This window comes from Glycine max, chromosome 1 (genome assembly GCF_000004515.6).
Source record: "Glycine max cultivar Williams 82 chromosome 1, Glycine_max_v4.0, whole genome shotgun sequence".
NCBI lineage: Eukaryota > Viridiplantae > Streptophyta > Magnoliopsida > Fabales > Fabaceae > Glycine > Glycine max.
In genome coordinates this window covers 11,469,285-11,490,326 of record NC_016088.4, presented here as the reverse complement: position 1 = coordinate 11,490,326, position 21,042 = coordinate 11,469,285, and the positions used below count along the sequence as shown (strand labels likewise).

The 21,042-nt window shown below is 35.9% G+C and overlaps 3 protein-coding genes across 8 annotated transcripts; 1 reads left to right on the top strand and 2 right to left on the bottom strand.

Annotated features, from left to right (window-relative positions):
- The first annotated feature begins 450 nt into the window (after positions 1-450).
- LOC100797720 (transcription factor bHLH49) lies at positions 451-5,338 on the top strand. Of its 6 annotated transcripts, none has more exons than XM_006573121.4 (11): positions 452-735; positions 927-1,055; positions 1,140-1,178; positions 1,995-2,961; positions 3,058-3,285; positions 3,364-3,429; positions 3,535-3,603; positions 3,952-4,023; positions 4,119-4,319; positions 4,654-4,741; positions 4,823-5,338. In XM_006573121.4, the coding sequence occupies exons 4-11, from the start codon at positions 2,071-2,073 to the stop codon at positions 4,858-4,860; spliced, it is 1,653 nt and encodes a 550-aa protein (XP_006573184.1). In that variant the 5' UTR covers positions 452-735; positions 927-1,055; positions 1,140-1,178; positions 1,995-2,070; the 3' UTR covers positions 4,861-5,338. The 6 variants fall into 6 exon arrangements, with proteins under 6 accessions (XP_006573185.1, XP_006573184.1, XP_040873696.1 ...); XM_041017762.1 differs by having other exon boundaries at positions 452-815; XM_003516620.5 differs by lacking the exon at positions 1,140-1,178 and having other exon boundaries at positions 453-735.
- A 13,604-nt stretch (positions 5,339-18,942) lies between these two features.
- LOC106799490 (uncharacterized) lies at positions 18,943-19,646 on the bottom strand. Its single transcript, XM_014778187.1, has 3 exons — positions 19,470-19,646; positions 19,164-19,328; positions 18,943-19,077 (listed from the first exon to the last, which is right to left on the bottom strand). Exons 1-3 carry the CDS (start codon positions 19,644-19,646, stop codon positions 18,943-18,945), a joined length of 477 nt encoding a protein of 158 aa, XP_014633673.1.
- Positions 19,647-19,691: 45 nt separating this feature from the next.
- LOC102668738 (protein MAIN-LIKE 1-like) lies at positions 19,692-20,776 on the bottom strand. The gene is made up of 3 exons (XM_006573942.1): positions 20,582-20,776; positions 19,835-20,494; positions 19,692-19,751 (listed from the first exon to the last, which is right to left on the bottom strand). Exons 1-3 carry the CDS (start codon positions 20,774-20,776, stop codon positions 19,692-19,694), a joined length of 915 nt encoding a protein of 304 aa, XP_006574005.1.
- Positions 20,777-21,042: the final 266 nt, after the last annotated feature.

Here is a 21,042-nt window from a genome sequence, read left to right as displayed (position 1 = left end):
ATTTAAGCAAAGGGGGTGGCATTGCCATAGACAATGTATCTTCTTTTGATGTTCCCTTCTCTCTCTTCCTAAGAACCTAGACAATGCATCTAACAATAATAATAATCCTTAGTGCAAGACCCATATGGTTTGTTTTTGGTTTATACATTGGTAATGATATGTATATTTTAATTAAATTGTTCAATAAATATAAAATAATTATATTAAAAAGAGAATATTCATTTTATGTATTAATAATTTTTGATGAAAATTAATTATTATTTCTGATGAATTACTTTGTATTAATATAATTTTCTTAAAAAAAAGTTTATAATAACATTGTTGAGGGAAAAAAGAAATGTGGAGAAGACCCCAGCTAGATTTGGGGGCCTTGACCAGACAACAAAGAAGAAAAGAAAAGAAATAAAAAAAACCCTTATTAAAGATCCTCTCCATGCACTTCTTTCAAGGTGTAATAAAGGACAACGCAATAAGATAAGAGAAAAACACCCCAGGTAAGAGTTGGCAATGTCAGTTGCTAGCTAAAGCTGATATGATTATCACATAGAACTTGCCAAAAAAAAAAAGTACTGCAAAAAAAGGGAAAAATAGTTGGATAAAAAACAATGATTATTAATTTCTCAAAGTTGAGGAAGAGGAGCTTAAGGGGCAGGACTTTAATTATATTAGTATTAATTTACAGTAGCTGTGGCGGTGGTTAATCATCAAAAGCTCTCTTTTTGATGCGAGCGTGAGGTATATAAATGGAGGCTCTTTTTTGCCATTACCCTTTTGCTTTGCACTCTCTTCTTCATATACACATTGGTTTGTTAGCTGTATTTTCCCCAATTTCTACCATCCTTTATGTTTTTTTCTCTTTTCTCTCTCTAAAAATTCAAGCTTTGAAATTTTGAGTTGTTTTGTTTTACTCTCTCTATGTGGCACAGTGAAAGGCAGGTTTGTTATGGAACGAGGAGGGGGTTTGAAGAAACCCCAAATTGAATAAAGTGGTTTTGATTTGAGGGAAAAGCTTGAATGGAAGGAAGGGGTTCCAAAAGTAGGAGGATCAGAAATGGGTATCTTTCTCTTCCCACTTTTAAAGTTTGGTCCTTTTTTATTTATTTTATTTATATTTTTTTCTCTCTCTTTGTGTCTTGCAGGGTTGGGGGGTTCTGTAACTCTGACTAGGGCTTGAATGGGTATTATTTATTATGCTGAAATCAATGTTGTTTGCATAATTGACTGCTTCCATGGACTTCTTTTCAGCTCTTTCTTTGAAGTTTGAACAGTCTTTTTTAGCCTCTCTTTCTCTCTCTCTCTCTCTTGGGGGGGCCTTGTTTATGAATTTATGTACTTCAAGTTCAGTGTTGGCTTTGGAAATGGTAGCTGCCAAACTCGTGTGAGAGAGCTTTGGTACCATCTTTTGGGTACTTGGATTTTGTTTTAGCCTTAAGCAATTTATCAACATCATCATTAACTGAAGTGCTCTCTATCTATCTCTTTCTGCTTCTTCTAGCCTTCTCTTTGTTTATTTTTTCTTTTGCCTCACACTACTTGGACTAGTTTTCTAGTTCCTTCAGTTTCTCAAGGGTGTTCCTGGATTATAGTTGATGGTTGTCATAAATTCATGTTGGGGGTTGGTACCATCTTTTGGGTACTTGGATTTTGTTTTAGCCTTAAGCAATTTATCAACATCATCATTAACTGAAGTGCTCTCTATCTATCTCTTTCTGCTTCTTCTAGCCTTCTCTTTGTTTTCTTTTCTTTTGCCTCACACTACTTGGACTAGTTTTCTAGTTCCTTCAGTTTCTCAAGGGTGTTCCTGGATTATAGTTGATGGTTGTCATAAATTCATGTTGGGGGTTGTGAGGCCTCATCTGTTAGTCGGTTTCTTTTGAAATTTGACCCCCCCCTCCCCCCTTTGGATCGTTGTTTCATGCTGTACTAGTTAGTGGTTACCATTTGGCCACTCTTAGAGGTACTTTTTGTTAAACTTTGTCTGATTTTGTTATCAGTTAGTTTGGAAGAGACCATAGAAAAGAATCTGCTTGTGGGGTGGTTTGATATATCACTTGTTAAGGAGGGGTGGATATGGGTGACAAAGAAAAGTTTGAGTTGGATAGAAACGAGGATCCTATGAGTTATTCTAGTGGAATGCACTCGGATTGGAGATTTGGGGGTGCAAATATTGCAAGTTCTTCTGTAGCTATGGTTGGCCTGGGGAATTCTATGAATGTCAGCAGAGGGGATTTGATTGGTTCTTCTTCATGTTCCTCTGCTTCAATGGTGGACTCATTTGGTCCAAACTACTGGGAAAACCCCACCTGTTCCCAAAACTTGGGATTTTGTGACATTAATGTCCACAACAATGGGGGTTCTTCAAGCACAGTTGCAATCAGAAAAGATGGTTTTGGATTTGGAAGAGCTGGTCAGGATCATCATGAAACACTTGAAATGGGTTGGAACCCTGCTAATTCTATATTATCAAATGGACCAGGGATGTTTCCCCACACTTTGTCTCAGTTTCCAACTGATTCTGGATTCATTGAGAGAGCTGCAAGATTCTCATGCTTCAGTGGAGGGAATTTTAGTGATATGGTAAACTCATATGGGATTGCTCAATCCATGGGGCTGTATGGAGCAAGAGATGCTATTGCAGGCCATGGGATGAAATCAGTAACTGGAGGGCAATCTCAGGGAGGTGATATGAATGTAGTTGAAGCTACAAAGGATGTGTCTCCATCTGTTGAACATCTTGTTGCTGCTAAAGGAAGCCCTCTCAAGAGTGATAGAAGAAGTGAAGGCCATGTTATATCCCAAGATGAAGGGAAGCAATCTCTTGTTAGGCCCGCTAATGAGTCTGATAGAGCTGAATCTAGTGATGATGGTGGTGGTCAGGATGACTCCCCAATGTTGGAAGGTACTAGTGGGGAACCTTCTAGCAAAGGACTAAACACAAAGAAAAGGAAAAGAAGTGGACAGGTATTATTGTAACTTGTGTTTCAGCTGTTTCTACTTTATGTGTTACACTGTGATGCTACTTTCTTCTTATCCATTTCATTGTTTTCCTTGTGGTAGGATGGTGATAATGATAAAGCCAATGGAGCTCAAGAACTACCTAGTGAAGGTGCAGAGGACAACTATGAGAATCAACAGAAGGGAGACCACCAACCAACTTCAACAGCCAAGGCTTCTGGGAAGAATGCCAAACTGGGGTCTCAAGCTTCTGATCCACCCAAGGAGGAATACATACATGTTAGAGCTCGCCGGGGTCAAGCAACAAACAGCCATAGCCTTGCAGAGAGAGTAAGATTTTGTGAGAACTTATCTGTAATGAAAATGAAGTTTTTGTATGAAGAATTTTAAATTAGATTTTCACTGCAGGTGAGGAGGGAAAAGATAAGTGAGAGAATGAAGTTTCTTCAAGATCTTGTACCTGGATGCAGCAAGGTGGCTTCTAAGTTTGAACCCAGAAAATTCACTATGTCATATTGTTATTTGTGTTTATGTATCACATCCTTTTAACATTGTTATTTTTACTTTCTATGCTTTTAGGTCACTGGCAAGGCAGTAATGCTAGATGAAATCATCAACTATGTACAGTCACTTCAACGACAGGTTGAGGTATGGATGAAAAGCTTATCTCCCTATTGCCCACATGTGATTCTTAAGTCATGTAACTGATTTGCCCTGTATGTTCTGGTTCTGCAAGCTCAGTGCAAAATATTTATTTCCATACAACTTCTCATTATACTACTGTAACATTCTTTTCTGCTTTTGAAATGACCTCATTTTGAATCATTACTCCTGATATCTGGTATGATTGCTGTTATCTTTGTTGCATTTTGATTAAAGATGCAAGCTAAATTGTTTTACCAATTATTGTTTAAATCCAATTGATGCTTGACATATTTTTAAAAATCTTTGCATTTTTCCTAGTTAAATTGACACACTGCCTTTTTCATTTGTTAGTTTTTGTCTATGAAACTTGCAACAGTAAATCCACGGCTGGATTTTAATATTGAAGGACTTCTTGCTAAAGATGTAAGTTGTTAATCTATTTATATACCAGTGAGAAAAGACTTATACTCAGTATAGATGCCTGATGTTGCTTTTGTACATTCTGAACATTATGTCAGATTCTTCAACAACGGCCTGGTCCTTCATCCGCACTAGGGTTTCCTCTAGATATGTCCATGGCTTTTCCTCCATTACATCCACCTCAACCTGGGCTGATTCATCCAGTAATTCCCAACATGGCAAACTCATCTGATATCCTTCAAAGAACCATCCATCCACAGTTAGCTCCCTTGAATGGTGGATTAAAGGAACCAAATCAGGTATTGATCCATTGCAACAATTGCAAGCATTTTAATTTACTATGCACATCATTTTTTTGTTCATGAGTAAACACTTCAAGTTTGGCTGCTAAGGCATATAGTAATAGTTATTATAAATGACAGTATGTGAATGAATAATTTTTGCTGTAGATTGCTGCACGTGAGGAATGTTGAAAATCTTCCATCCTCCAAATTTACATTTGAGTTTCTGTGGTCTTCCCTTGCTTTTATATAACAAATTACCTATGCTTAATGAAATTAACTTTCTCCAATGTCTTTGCCTGACTATATTTTACATTCTTTTATTTTCTTACTGTGATGCAATTTGCAATAGCTGCCTGATGTATGGGAGGATGAACTTCACAATGTTGTACAGATGAGCTTTGCAACAACTGCTCCCCTTACTAGCCAAGATTTTGATGGTATGCATTCCCCAACAAATAACCCCTTTTGGTAAAGTTACGATTTCTCAATCAAATAACCTTTGCTATATGCTCCTGTAGGTACTGGGCCAGCAAGTCAGATGAAAGTTGAACTTTGATCTTTAGTCTTCATACATTAATCTTTGCCACATCGAGTATTTTGGCTTTCATTCTCGTCAGATGGAAATAACCAAGCTTAGAGTTTTACACATGAGTTGCCAAACTTGAAGGCCATGGTCTCAATTCCCTGCGAAATATGTTTTAGATGATGTACTACCGAGTAAGGTTTTGGTGTTTAGGCCTTGGAGGGCAGTCACATATCCTTGCAGAAGACTAACTCTAGGTTAGAGGATGTAGAGCAGTATTCATGGATGTTTCCTTCCTTTTCAAGCGTGAATATATGTATCATATGTTTAGAAGTGGAAGTCTATTTTATCAAAATAGGTTTATTCACTAAATATATTATTAAAGAATGTAAAGACAAGGATCTCACTGAGTCTGATCAACCAGGAGAAATGCTAAAGCAAATTTTTTAGTTGGACTTAGTATAGTTTACAATTACAAAGTGCTATGAGAACCTGTTCATGGTTTTGATTTGATGCTTGCTAGGTGCTTGCTTGCACATATTGTAATGTTTTTCTGCCCAACAATTAGCTATGTTGCATTCTTTCATGGAACAAGTTGGGATTTTAGATGATACCAAGGGAGCTTTTTGTTCAAAGCCTTTCATTGCATTGTAGCTGTTATTGAGTTAGATACTGAGTGCCACAATCGAAATTATTGTCATGGCCTATTGGAGCTTAAATCCGTGACATTGGTCAATATTCTGCATGTGGAAAAAGAGGAGGGAATTAAGAATTAGAGGGGCAGCCTTTGAGTAACTTAAAGGGATATAGTTTTTTTTTATTAAGTTATGATACTATTAAGGATGCAATAAGATATTATAATGTTTGTATTTTAGCTCATGCAGAATTGTTTGAAGAGAAAACTACTTTTGAAAGGACTAAAGTAATGGTTTGTTTCGGGTATTAGTAAATCAAATTACCTAATAATAAAGCTTGGTGTTTTACATAAATTAACACGTACTTGAATAATGAATAAGCATGCAGCTAAATGTCATGCCTATCTAATAACTATTGTTTTAGGATTTGTACGGATTCATAACTATTTTAAGTGTACTCATACATTAAATCTTTGCTTCTTATACAAGTTTAACATAATTGTGCCTTAGTCTCTTTCTGACAAATTAAATTTGCAATAGAACCCTTTGCTGCTTTGTGGAAAACAGCCTTATTCAAATAGAAAAGATACTAGCATAAGTTGTGTGAAATGTGAATTAATGGGTTCAGGAAAAAGAAATAATGGGACTAGTGTTAGTTAATGGCTTGTGTATTTTTTATATCACTTACACTTTTGGCAATTAATATTTTTGATTTGACAATTTTTTCTTATTTTTATGCCCAATAGTTAAAACAGAAAAAAAACCACAATGTCAAGTATCATCATTTTTAGAAAAGGACACAATTTAGATGTAATTTATATATTCTTATTGTTGTTTTGTAATAAAAAATGAACTTTTATCATGATAATTTACTTTGACATTTCTTTGTTGTATATATTACTGGATTGAAATTCCAATTTGAAGTGAACAAAAAACTCTTTAATAAAAGGGGTACACTCTTGTAACACTGGAAAATTTTATTTTTCATTATTCATGTGGGGTGTGTGGTTGTGTAAATATCCACAACTTAGAATATATGTAATTTTTTTTTATTGATAAATGTTAGTTGTTAATTTATTAGTTTTGTTAATCGAAAAATTTAAACTTAGGATCTCTCTTCTTTTACTACTTAGTCAACCTTATATTTCCATGAAATATATGTAACCTAACTATAAAGATGCATAGAATTATTAATACATTATTATAACCTTTCATGAGCATATAACCAGTGATATTTCATTCAAAGCCTTATTTAGACTAATGACAACACCGATACCACTCTATTTCTCTATATGGTTCTCTAGATTTGCATGTCCTTAGAGCTGAGCATAAGGTCAACACTTATCAAGGACCAAATGAATTATGACTTAGATAGCCAAACACAGGCTCTGGCACGTTTGGTAGGGAAGCATGCATATCTGATCATTCCTATTCAGCTTTTGAAGGCTTTAATGTGGGATTCAGGGCTGACACCAAAATCTGTTAGGCAATGAAAGATCCAAACCAACATGACTTGATGGGTTCTGATTAATGAAGTCCATCATAAATACCCCAACCTGTTTCCCAATCATGGCCATCTACAACTGAGGCCAGTGCCTCAGTAGCATCCCCTCCCCCACTCAAGATACAGCCATTTTCAAAGTCCATTTCTATTGCTGCCAAAACATTATGACAAACCAAGTTAATATATAGAAGGATAAAATAATTATTGGGTTGATGGAATAATGGTGGTTCTAAATTTTTAATTTTAGTCTCCAACTTTTCAAACTTTGGTTTTAGTTATAGTTTTTTTCAAATACCAAAACTTTGGTCTCTATATAGTGGAAGAAGCCATCTAAAAAAATATATAGTGGAAGATATGTCAGTTTTAAGATCTAAAGTTTAGGGTTTTTTTTTTAATATGAATGATAAATATTAGTTTCAAAAGTCAGGGAATAAAACCCAAATTTAGAAAATTTTCAAGACCCCCCACCAAAAAAAAGAAAAAAATAGGAAGCACGATGTTCTTTAAAGTTTAGCTTTAATATTAAAATAATATAATTTGAAGGTGGAAAGTGAAAACAATTGCTAGTTCAAGTAGTTTGAAACTTAAATTCTATTACTCAAAATTTCAAATTCGAGTCTAATAAATAAATAAAAAATAAAAAAGTGATGGTCCTGTTAGGAGAGTTTTATCCTTGACTCCTGATTTTGGACAGTCAAACATTGTAAATACTATATTAACATTTCTCATTTCTATTTATCTTTTTTTTTTTCTTGTCATGCAGTTTCTAACCATTAAAACTAATAAAATTGATTTTAAATAATAATTTTTATGTAAGAAAATAAATTGGAGGATGAGATTCATGCAGCTCTACTTATAACTGCAGAGGTTCAAAGTTCCTCTCTAGGTGTCTACACCTCTCGGGTGTCCAACGATCTTTTTCCTTTGTCCTTTTCCACTGGTTCGATTTGGAATTGTTGGAGTCCAATGTGACTTTTGAATGCCAATGACCAATTTTTTTTTAAGGTGGAATCAGCCAGACACAAGGTCATGTGTAGCAAAAGAATTTTCTGGCGCTTTACATTTAGAATTTCAGAACTCAAAAATATAGTATAGCAGTGCAATGATAGCGTATAAATACAATAAAAAAATACTTGAACCTTTTATGTAGACAAATGTTGATTAAATGCTTACAAGCTTTCAAAAGTTTTAGGTAAGATGATCAATGGAACAGTGAAGAGTAATGGAGAGAGAATAAGGAAAGATCAAAAGAAATTTTCATAAAAAACAAAAGTAGATTCAAGCAACAAATTTGAGTAGACAACAATTAAAAGAACTTGTACTCGAACAATTAATGTGCAATGATAGTAAAGGAGCAGATGGAAATAACGAGTTGGGGGAAATAGAAGCTTAAACACAATTAAATGAATTAATGCTGGTTTTGCTAAAAGCCGAAGCCTACAAATTGAAGAGAAGTTTTTGAACTTTGACCACAAGATGATCTGCTTCATTATTTGATAGTAGTACTGGCCCAACTACAAGTACTGAGGGTGGGAGTTGCTACGTGCACCCAGCAATATTGCTGGGGCACCCAGCAAAAAGTGAATGAACAATTTTATCCTTCCGCGAAATTATCTCCGAAAGATCATTCTTCCAGAAACATTCCGGAAAATCCTTCATCCGGAAAATTCCGGAAGAATCTCCTTCCAGAAGAAGAAGGTGTGATTCCGGAAGAACTCTGGAATATGTTCCGGAAGAACGTGTTCCAGAATGTTTTCGGAAGAAAACCTTCTTCTTTTGGAAGAAGGTTCTTCCGGAATTTGTTTGATTTTTAAAAAATGCTGTGTTTTTCTAATTATTTAATTTTAATAAATAAATTACGTTATAAAATAAATAATATTATTATACATAAATTATTAGTGAACATAATTATGACTAATATTTGTAATTCCTTTTTTACACACATGTAAATGTAAATAATAATTGTGTGACAATTTAGTATAATTTAAATCATAAAAATTAATTAATTCGTATATTTTATAAAAAATATAAAATATTTATTATGATAACATTTAATTTGTATTACAAAACTTAATATATAATAAAAAAATAATTATAATTTTATAACAACGTCAAGTAAAAATAAATTTCATTTTATAATAATAACTAAAAATAAAATAATATTTAATGCATATGTAATGACGATTTTGCCCTGTGTAGTTTTCTTTAAATTTACTGCGCTGGTTTTTCGTTTTACACCCTTCCATTTCACCTGCATCCTCGTGTTCTTGCTATTGCTCTCATTCTGTAAAAAGCTTTGAAGATTTGGTGGTCCCGTGTAGTAGCTGTTTTGTATTTGAAGATTTGGTGGTTCCGTGAAGTAGTTGTTCCGTATTTGAAGTTGTGTTAGTCGTTGCTCTTCCTATTTCGTCGGAGGTACGCATTTATCGGTATTTTTTTGCGTTTTCTGGGTAGTTTTTAGAGAAGATAAACAGTAAAAAGCTATTCCCGAAAGAAATTTTAACCACAGGAGGAAGTAGTTCTGGAATGAGAATGTTAACACTTCTTCCGGAATTGAGCATAGTAACTTCCGGAAGAAGTACTTCCGGAATGTTACATTATTAAATTTTTTTTTTAATTCTGTTTTAAAATATATATATATATATATATATATATATATATATATATATATATATATATATATATATATATATATATATATATATATATATGAATATTATCATTTATAATATCTGTTTTTCAAATGGTTTAATTAGGTATAATGATTTTGGTATAATATTAAATGATTTAGGTAACATAATTGTATTTTGTTGTAGTAGAAAATTGTTTTATTAGTTGTTTATTCTAGTGTTAAGTTTAGTTTAAGTAAATAATGTAGTTATAAATTTAGAATGTATTTGTATTAGTTGTTAATATGTTTGTTAGTTACTATGTAGTCAATTTGTAGATGTGGTTATATAATAATTTGAATATAGTTCTGTATGATGTATATGTCCTGTTAATATGTTTGTTAGTTAATATGTACTAAATTTTTGGATGTGGTTATATGATAATTTGTATGTACTTGTGTATGATGCATATGTCCTTAAGATGGACGAAGATCAATAGGCGTATGACTATGCGATGTCACAAGAAGTTCATATGGATTATGATTATGATAATGAAGAAGAATGTAGTGTAACTGAACCACATGTCGATTGTTCAAATGCTTTTAATATGTCTCAGGTAATCATGTTGATTAGTTTGAGTCATTTGATTGAATTGATGTTTTGTATAAAAATTAATATGTTGGGGTTGCGTTGTAGGTATTTGGTACTCGAGATGATGTTTTGCAATGGGCTCAAACAGTTGCCCATGAAAATGGATTTGTTGCAGTGATTATGAGGTCTGACATAGATACCGGTAGCAGAGGAAGAAGTTCATTTGTCTTAATTGGGTGTGAAAGGAGTGATACGTACAAGTGTATGAATAAAGAATTCGTTAGAAAGACACTGGAGTAGGAAATGTGGTTGTCCTTTCAGGCTTCGTGGGAAACCAGTGCATGGAGGGAAGGTTGGATGGTGAAGTTGATCTGTGGGATTCACAATCATGAATTGGCCAAGTCCTTAGTTGGACATCCATACGCTGGACGATTGACTAAGGATGAAAAGAAAATTAATTCTGATATGACAAAGTCGATGGTGAAACCAAAAAACATCTTGCTAACGTTGAAGGAACACAATGCCAACAGTTGCACCACGATAAAGCAAATTTACAATGCAAGAAGTGCATATCGTTCTTCAATAAGAGGAGTTGATACCGAAATGCAACATCTGATGAAGCTTCTCGAACGTGATCAATACATTCATTGGCATAGATTGAAGGATGAAGTTGTGGTGCATGATCTGTTTTGGTGTCACCCAGATGCAGTAAAGTTATGCAATGCATGTTATTTGGTGTTTTTTATAGACAATACCTACAAAACAAACAGGTACAGACTCCCACTACTTCACTTTGTTGGAGTGGCACCAACGGCGATGACATTCTCTGCTGGGTTTGCATATCTGGAGGCTGAGCGTGTTAATAATATTGTATGGGCTTTGGAATGATTTCGAGGCCTATTTTTAAGAAACGATCGCCTCCCTGTTGTTATTGTCACTGACAGAGACTTAGCACTGATGAATGCAGTGAAAACTGTGTTCCCAGAGTGTACAAATTTGTTCTGCAGGTTTCATATCGATAAGAATGTGAAGGCGAAGTGCAAATCTTTATCGGTGAAAAAAATGCCTGGGACTATGTAATGGATAACTGAGGTACTTTGGTTGATTGTCCGTCTGAACACCAGTTCGCTGAGTCGCTTCAGAAGTTTCAAATTGCTTGTTCGCCTTGGCCGATGTTCATTGACTATGTTAACGACACATGGATTATCCCCTACAAGGAAAAATTTATTATAGCATGGACGAATAAGGTCATGCACCTAGGCAACACAACAACAAACATGTATTAAGAACTGATTTTATTTGTTAGTAAGGATTATTAATAAATGGTATTTAATTGTTGTATATTTTCATGTTTGTTGTATGACACCCTCTACCCCGGCATATATATAAATAAACAAAATATATATAAATATTGGTAACCAAATTCACACGGGTAAAAGGTTCACATTCACTTCACTATTATCAATTAAAACTTATTAAAACATATTTGGCTCAAAATAAGGCCATCAAAATTTACATAGATATTTTATTAAATCAGTGAAATAAAATAAAATAGACTAACATCATGCAACTAATATAAAAACTTATGTCCCACTGTCACATTTTATCAGAGCGCTGTGTCTCGACGTCCTTCAGCATAATGTTCCTTAAAGCAATTCACCTAGTTGTCTGCTCCCCGAACACAAAGTTCAAGATCATCACAGGATCCAAACACAAACAACACACGGGAGTGAGTTATCACATTCCTAACTAATAGAGAAACAAGACAACTAGATAGACATATCATATAAACTAAATAAAATTTACTTACAGGTAATTCACGTAATTCCACCACTTTCTCATTCAAAGTTCACTTTTCATCCATCAATCACACTTTTCAATCATCAATCACATTACACAAAATCACATTCTCTGATCAAGATATAATAACACATCAATTTCATAATAAACAATTAGCAAGCGCATGAGACAGTTATGCTAAGACTCAAGCCTATATGCAATGTGGTACCATGTCAGTGAAAAACCACCCTGGGGCGCTTAGGAGTACATAACAAGACACACCACACAATGGGCTTGCAGGTCACTCTCACTAAGTATGATTATAGGGAGACCAGTCAGGGTCACGATGTTTTGCGAGAATGCTCCAACCATATGGGATCAGCATAGGCTTAAAGGAGCACTCAAACCCGGTGACCCCAAGGCCTACACTCTGAAGAGTCCGTCAGGGCCTCTCCCTCCTGATTCAGATCCAACCCCTAAAATCATTTTAACACACAGACACTGCTAGTGAATTATACAATACCCACGACCTCACACTCGTGTCTTAAGCACGTATAACATATTGCGCTACAATTTAACACTGGTTCCTAAATAGGAACCTACACTTTCTCTTTAACACTAGTTCCTAAATAGGAAACCTACATTTTCTCTTTAACACTGCGCATTTACACTTTTCTCAAGATAACACTGGTTGGGTTATTGTACAATTCATAGCTTACAACACAAGTAATGTCACATCAAGAGTTAATCACACACTTATTCACAACCAAAACTCATTCACAATTTCACATCTCATAATGCACAATCCACCATCACATGTTTTCACATATCTCACAATTCAACACCTGTTCTACTTTACACTTTTACTCAATCTCAATAACAATATTATAATCTCAAGGCAATATATCATTCCACAATTCATCACATATTTCATTTATAAGCACTGTTCATGAATTATACAATACCACGACCTCACACTCATGTTTCAAACATGTTTAACACAATTGCGCTACAATTTAACACTGGTTCCTAACTAGGAACCTACACTTTCTCTTTAACACTGCGCATAAACACTGGTCGGGTTATTGTATAATTCATAGTTCACGATATAATTAATGTAACATCAAATGTTAACACATCCACTTATTTACAATCGAATAGCATGTCCACACTTTAACATCTCATAACATCACATCAACCATCTCATAACATTCCCAATAATATTCATAAGGTACAACATACACATGTTCATAAAATTTAACCATAATATTCTCAAACTCCAACACTTAATAATTTTTGGAATCATACTATAACACTCTACAATATTATTTACATAAATTATTAATATAAATAACTACCTATGTATATATAAACTAGCATACATCATATTAAATCTCAAATTTTAAAGTAAGCTTTCAATGCACAAATTCTAAATAATTATATGAACACTTTGGTCAGTTTCAATTATGATATTAATTTTTTAAATTATATATAAAAACCTAAACAGTAAGAAAAAGAGAAAATACAAAATCAATATTTCTCTCTAAATTTCTCCTTACTTTATTTTATCAATTCATATTAATTAGAAAAAGTACTCAATTTATAGGGTTCACGCTCAACATAATAGCATATCAATTTCACAACAATTGGTCTGTCAAACATATATAATTCACTGTAATAATTATAAGGATAAAATGAAATTGCAAAAACACCCAAAAACCCATTCCAATTGATATCTCTAAGGATCCCTACACATGTTGTCACTATTTCCCAATTGTGAATAACTCATCCCTTACCTCTAAGCGGACTCACGTGTCTTCCGACAACGATAGCGGCATCTATAGCGGTTCTCTGAGATTCCTCAAGTTTTTCCTCCGACTGCTCCGATAGAATTCTCGAACGTCAGAGAGACGGAGAAGAGATTGAAGCCTCCACTTGTACTGTCTTCATGCGATTCTTTTTTCTCTCACCAAGAATATTATCTCGCAAATCCCAACGGTGAGAGTGTGAGAAATTGAATTTCGAGCAACATATCCAAATTTCATGAAAATCCAACGGTTAACGAAACCGGGATCATAGTTTTACCGAGACAGTTTTGGGTTTCTGCGGGAAAATAAAAAGTTACAATGTTAAGGGTTTTCCTCTAAGATCAGACATGATTTTGCAATTCCCAACGGTGAGAATGCTCGAAATTGGGTTGCGAACGTGGTGCTCAAATTTCACTACGATCCAACGGTGAATGAGTCCGAGATCATCATTTTTCTGAGACAGGTTTTGTGGGCTGCGGGAAAAAGAAAGGGTTTTGAGAGAAGGGGAAAAACGAAAATGAGAGGCAAAGGAGGTTAGGAGTCTGTTTGAAAAACCTAGCATGTTGATATTTATAGCTAGGGGCATTTACGACCTATTATATACTCTATTTATTTATTTTTATTATTTTTACTAAAAAATTCTTAAATTTATTTATGAAAAAAATGGGATGTTACATGTTGTGTATTTTAAATGTAGGGTTGAATCAGCTCATTGGACTCTCAAAAGAGTACTACAAAATAACGTTGGAGACCTATGTAGTGTTTGGGATGCCATGAACAACATGATCACGCTGCAACACGTTGAAATTAAAGCATCCTTTAAAACTAGTACACATGTGGTTGGACATGTATTTAAAAAAACCTCATACAAGAGGCTTCTTGGGATGGTTTCAAGGGACACTTTAAATCAGATTGCTTCTGAGGTTGACCGTCTATGTTATCTTGGCAACAATCCCTCTTTTTGTGGTTGTGTGATGAGAAGCATGCACGTCTTCCTTGTGCATGTGAGCTTTCTAGGTATACTGCTGGCAGCATCCCAGTGGAGTCAGTCTATATTTTCTGGAGGAGACTTTGCTTTTCAGACCAAGGGTTATGTGAGACGGAAGTCAGCATCAAGGAAGAGATAGAGACCATATCTAAAAGGTTTGATGAACTTGATGTGTCTGGCAAAGTAACTCTGAAGAGTAAACTTCGAGAAATTGCATACCTTGATCATAACTCTATGTGCCCTCCTCCTTCAAAGGTCAACACTAAAGGTGCATCGAAGAAATCGATGAAAAGAAGTCAAAGATCCACAAAGCGTGATCCATCTTACTGGGAGTATGTTGATGCTTTTCATTCTGTTCAAAGCAGCAACTCTCCAGTCAAACATAGTGCATCATGTTCTGAACCGCCTCAGCCAACAAGGATCATCCCGATGTTGGATCAATTTGTGCCATTCATTCAAGGTTTCATTCGTGACGTTGTGGATGTGAAAGCGGATGGTAACTGTGGATATCGGTCCATTGCCGCTTTATTAGGTATGGGGGAAGATTCGTGGCCGTTAGTGCGTAATGAATTGATTAAAGAACTTGGCAGGTGGTCGCATGAGTACATGAACCTCTTCGGTGGCACAAAGAGATTTGAACAATTAAAGTTGTCCGTACTTGTTGATGAGTTTTCGAAGGTATGTTTTTAGGTTAATTTTTTAAATAACAAACTTTAAATTACTTACATGTGTATTTTTGGTTGATTCAGGTTAGTGTGGACAAGTGGATGGATATAACGGAGATGGGATATGTGATTGCATCACGGTATAACGTAATCCTTGTATCGTTGTCCCGACAACAAAGCATGACATTTTTTCCTCTAAAAAGTCAACCACCACCTGATTCTTCTGGGCACCGCATAATATGTGTCGGTCACGTGTTTGGAAATCATTTTGTTCAGGTACATTGAATATAGTTAGTATAACAATTATGCAATGACTTTGCTGGTTCATTTGAGTCGGTCACCGCATGATATAATCTTTGTTCATGTACAAAAAGTTTATTTGAAAGACCATTGTCCCTTACCGCCTCCAGCGTTGTTGTGGTCAAGCAATTGTTATTCTCAGGCAAAGCAGTGGACAACTCCATATATTAGTAGAATGAAGCAATACACAAGTTTGATGTCATTCAAAAGACACTATGTCGACCTAAATGAAGACTAAACATGCATTGTTTATGTAATTATATTCATTATGCGATATAATTTGTTGTAAGCCATTAATAACCAATTAATATTATTAACTACTCGTTTCCTTAAGCAAAAAAATTGTTGGTCCAACAAAAATCATTTACGCGTGTAGCATACATCATTGTCATAATTGACAACACATAATGACATGCATGCGTATTAAAGTTTGAGCGCGACAACACAATGACTACACATTCTGAAGGAAACATTAACACGAAACATGTTCACGCGTGTCTATTTTTTTGTAAACAAAGTGAAGCAATCTGTCGGTCATAACCATCTATATATATAGCAGACACGACTTATAAATCACACATTATCTTGCTTTCAGATAGTCTCCCAATTGATACACAAAGTATGGCCTTTTTAGGAGAAACTAGCAGTCAGACGATTGTCAACTCAAGGTTGGCTTTCATTTTTCCAAATGGATCGATTATTCACAATGATACTGGGGTTTACTTCCAAACTTTGATTCCGGTGCCCATTCGAGTACCAAACAACTATGATTTTGCAAGCTTAAAAATCAGAATACACAATACCCTTCAGCTATCCAACAAACAATTTTTGGATGAAATTCACTACCGGAAGCCATTCACCCATACAGGTAACCAAATTCGCTTTCAGTGTATGAAATTGATAAATGATGACGATGTCAACACAATGTTAATGTGTAATGATCAATTTTCTTGTGTTGGTCCGATTAAGTTACTATGCACCGTTGGAAGAACACCAGATGGAGTAATAAACTTACTTCAATGCACTATGCCCCGTACTCATGACGCGATCCTGTATTACAACGGGAAATGGAACATGCCACCGCAGAACAAATTTGTTGGATGCGTGTTCACAGGAAAAAATCCTAAGAAATTTCAAATTCCTTCAACATGTACCATCGATGAACTGAAGAATTTAATAAAGCAAGTTGCACCTAAAGGGATTCCCCCTCTTGGAATTCACGAATCACAAACGGTAAGACGATTGTTTTTCCGCCAACCAGGTCGCTTTGAGTATTCAGATACACTTATAAAATATGAAATAAATGAGCTGAAGACCAATGAAGAACTGCTGAAGGTGTTAGTACAATTTAACTACTGGAAAAAATATGGACCAATATAAATTTTAGTTGTCTTTACTAAATATGTTGTGAAAATCGAAGATGAGGTGACTGCGACATCGCTAAACAACTGAATGCAATGTTTATTTTTTTGCTTTTTCGTTGATGTAACCTTTATCTGTTTACGACATGTTTAAATCCCATAATTAAGTTCAATGTGTTGTTTCAATGGTCCAAAGATAATTTATTTTAATTGTTTGACCTTAAAACCTTACGCATACTTAGAAGGGTCGAATTCCTAATTTTTTTGGATTTTCTAGCTCTTTTTTTAGGTGTTATTTGATGGAACCGGGGAACGAGAATAATTTTTTTGGGTTCTTTGACGTCCAAATATGAAAAATAATGCCCCTCCATTGTCTTACGCCACTCGCACACCCACGGAAAAAAACCCCAAACATGGGTACTTGAACATAAAAAAGGGTCCCATTCTTATTTTTTTGGATTTTCTGGCTCTTTTTTTAGGTGTTATTTGATGGAACCGGGGAGCGGGAGTAATTTTTTTGTGTTCTTTGACGTCCAAACATGAGAAATAGCATCCCTCCAATGTCTTACGCCACTCGCACACCCACGGAAAAAAAACCCCAAACATGGGTACTTGAACATAAAAAAAGGGTCCCATTCCTATTTTTTTGGATTTTTTGCCTCTTTTTTTAGGTGTAATTTGATGGAACCAGGGAATGGAAATAATCTTTTTGGGTTCTTTGACGTCCAAACATGAGAAATAGTGCTCCCCCAATGTCTTACGGCACTCGCACACCCACGGAAAAAAACCCCAAACATGGGTACTTAAACATCAAAAAAGGGTCCCATTCCTATTTTTTTTGGATTTTTTGGCTCTTTTTTTAGGTGTTATTTGATGGAACCAGGGAACAACAATATTTTTTTTGGGTTCTTTGATGTCCAAACATGAGAAATAGCATCCCTCAAATGTCTTACACCACTCGCACACCGACAGAAAAAAACCCCAAACATGGGTACTTGAACATAAAAAAAGGGTCTCATTCCTATTTTTTTGGATTTTCTGGCTCATTTTTTAGGTGTAATCTGATGGAACCAGTTAATGACAATAATTCTTTTGGGTTCTTTGACGTCCAAACATGAGAAATAGCGCCCCCAATGTCTTACGCCACTCGCACACCGACGGAAAAAAACCCCTACTTAAACATCAAAAAAGGGTCCTATTCCTATTTTGTTGGATTTTCTGCCTCTTTTTTTAGGTGTTATTTAATGGAACCAGGGAACAAAAATAATTTTTCTGGGTTCTTTGACGTCCAAATATGAGAAATAGTGTCCCTCCAATGTCTTACGGCACTCGCACACCCACGGAAAAAATCCCCAAACATGGGTACTTGAACATAAAAAAAAGCCCCATTCCTATTTTTTTGGATTTTCTGGCTCTTTTTTTAGGTGTAATTTGATGTAACCAGGGAACGAAAATAATTTTTTAGGGTTCTTTGACGTCCAAAAACGAGAAATAGCGCCCCTCCAATGTCTTACGCCACTCGCACACCCACAAAAAAAATCCCAAACATGGGTACTTAAATATAAAAAAAAGGATCCGATTCCTATTTTTTTGGATTTCCTGCCTCTTTTATAAAAACATTTATTTTTAATGTAATTCTTACAAACAAAACTCATGATTTTAGCTTCACTTTTTTTTTAAAAAAATTTAAATTACTCCAAAACTTCGCTTAAGGACCACGATCAGAATCAGAATCGATACGTTAGTTAATATCAAAATAATAAACTGTGCAAAACAAGTCAACTATATTAAACTAAAAAGTGTAACAAATACAAAAATTCATGTCAACTACAAAGCAAAAAATAAATACAATAATCAATGCTCTGTGCACCGTCTCTATCGAGCCCTGACACTTCCATCAGCACTGGCTCCCCGTCTAATATCATATAACTCTGTGTCTGCAGTGACCATCCTAAGGTTGAGCACACGCTCCAACCTCTGTGCAATCGCCTCATAGCAGTCGTAATCATCCTATGACATTCATTAAAAACATTTATTATAAAATTTAAAATAAATAACAACTCATCAAACATTAAACGCGTAAAAAATCTTCCCACTGCATGTGGAGGGGGGTCAAATGCCACTGGAACCGGGGGGCTAGGCGGCTGTATGTACTCCTCAGGGTCTACGGCTGGTGCATCTCTGGGCTGGTCACCTGCCTGGGTCGGTATCATGAATGGGTGAGATATCCGGAAAAACCACTCCATGTAATCCGCAGATACCTGCCCAGGCACTAGACAAAGCTCACCCACAAGTAGTACGTGCTCCGCAAAATGCATCCACCTGTCATATATATCATCATGTGACAATCGAGCACTAACAGGCGGCAGAGGGATGCTCTAAATGTAATCAAACTGCCGTACCACCCTCTCCAGTCGAGCTGTGACCATCTTAGGACCCCATCTCAACTGACCCTGGAATGATGAAATCAGCTCAAAGGCCCTAACCCCCCGATGCTCAGTGTACGACAACCATGACACATTTGTGATGGTCAAAGCATCACAACGTGCCCTGTAAGGTGCTCCTGTGATTCCCTTCATATGCGCTTTCGACGTCAGCCACCGAGAAGCACGTGGGGACGTCTCCTAGTATGCATCATCTGTCACGCACTGGTGCACACTAGGAAAGTGCTCATAGATCCAGCACTACAAAAAAATGAGGTTAACATAACATAAAAACATGTTTAAATCATAATCGAACATAACATATTAAAAAACTCAAAATTTACCTGTAATAGAGTCAGGTACCCCGCAATCTGTCGTGTGGTGGTCCTAGAAGCCTCATCTAACTGGTCATACATATGAACCAGCGCGGCAACTCCCCAAGCATAACCACCACTCTGACCTAGGTCGCGGAAAGCGTATAGGTGCACCACATGAACGTATGTTGCACTCTTATTAGCAAAAAGAGTGCAACCGACCAGGTGCAACAGATAAGCACGAGCTGCTACAATCCACCGCCGGGCCTGACATCTCATCTCGTAAATGTCTCGAACCCATCCCAGTCGTATGTATGCCCCATGTGTCAGTGCTGTCTCGGCTCTAACCTCCTCGGCAGACACCTCAAGCAACTCGGTCAGCAAAAATATCGTCTCCTCCGTAGAAAGAGCATGAAAGCTGTGCAACGCGCCAGTGATAGGCAAATGAAGGAGTAACGACACATCATCCAATGTGATCGTCAACTCTCCTACCGGAAGGTGGAAGGTGCTGGTCTCGCTGTGCCACCTCTCCACAAATGCGGATATAAGTCCAGGATCGCCAGTAACAATTGAACAATCAATCAATGGACTTAATCCACTGGCACTAACCAGTCCTTTAATCTCAGGCACTGGCCTCCCAATCAATGTCACCTTCCTCCTATGTGACACCAACTTCAAATCAGGACGTTCCTGATTTGAAGTACAAATTATACAATTATTAAAAAAAATTAATGACAAACAAATCAACAATGATTAATAATTAACAAATTAAAATACCTGTCCACTCCAAACGGCATGTGCTACATGGTCCGCAAATGATGTCAGCACTGATGGGTCACGTGGCCCACCTGGGAATCCATCAGCATATGACCCCTCAGCACCATCATCACCCTGTACGTCCGCAGTCATCTCAGGTGCATCCTTAGCCATATCAGGGACATCCTCAGTCATGTCAGGAACATCCTGAGTCATCTAATGAACCCGTTGCCTACGGGCTAATGCAGTAGGCCTACGCCTCTCGGGAACATCATCATGGTCATCCTGTCTTTCTCTGCCTATAACTCTACCTATAACACGACCTAAACCTCGTGTTCTAGCCATGATCTGCAAATCATGTGGAACACGTATTTTTTTCGGTCAAAACATACACAACTTTCTTTTTAAAAATAAAACAAGTTTATTTATAAAAAAATAAAACTAATTTAAATAACATTATTTGAAATCACACACAAGATAAT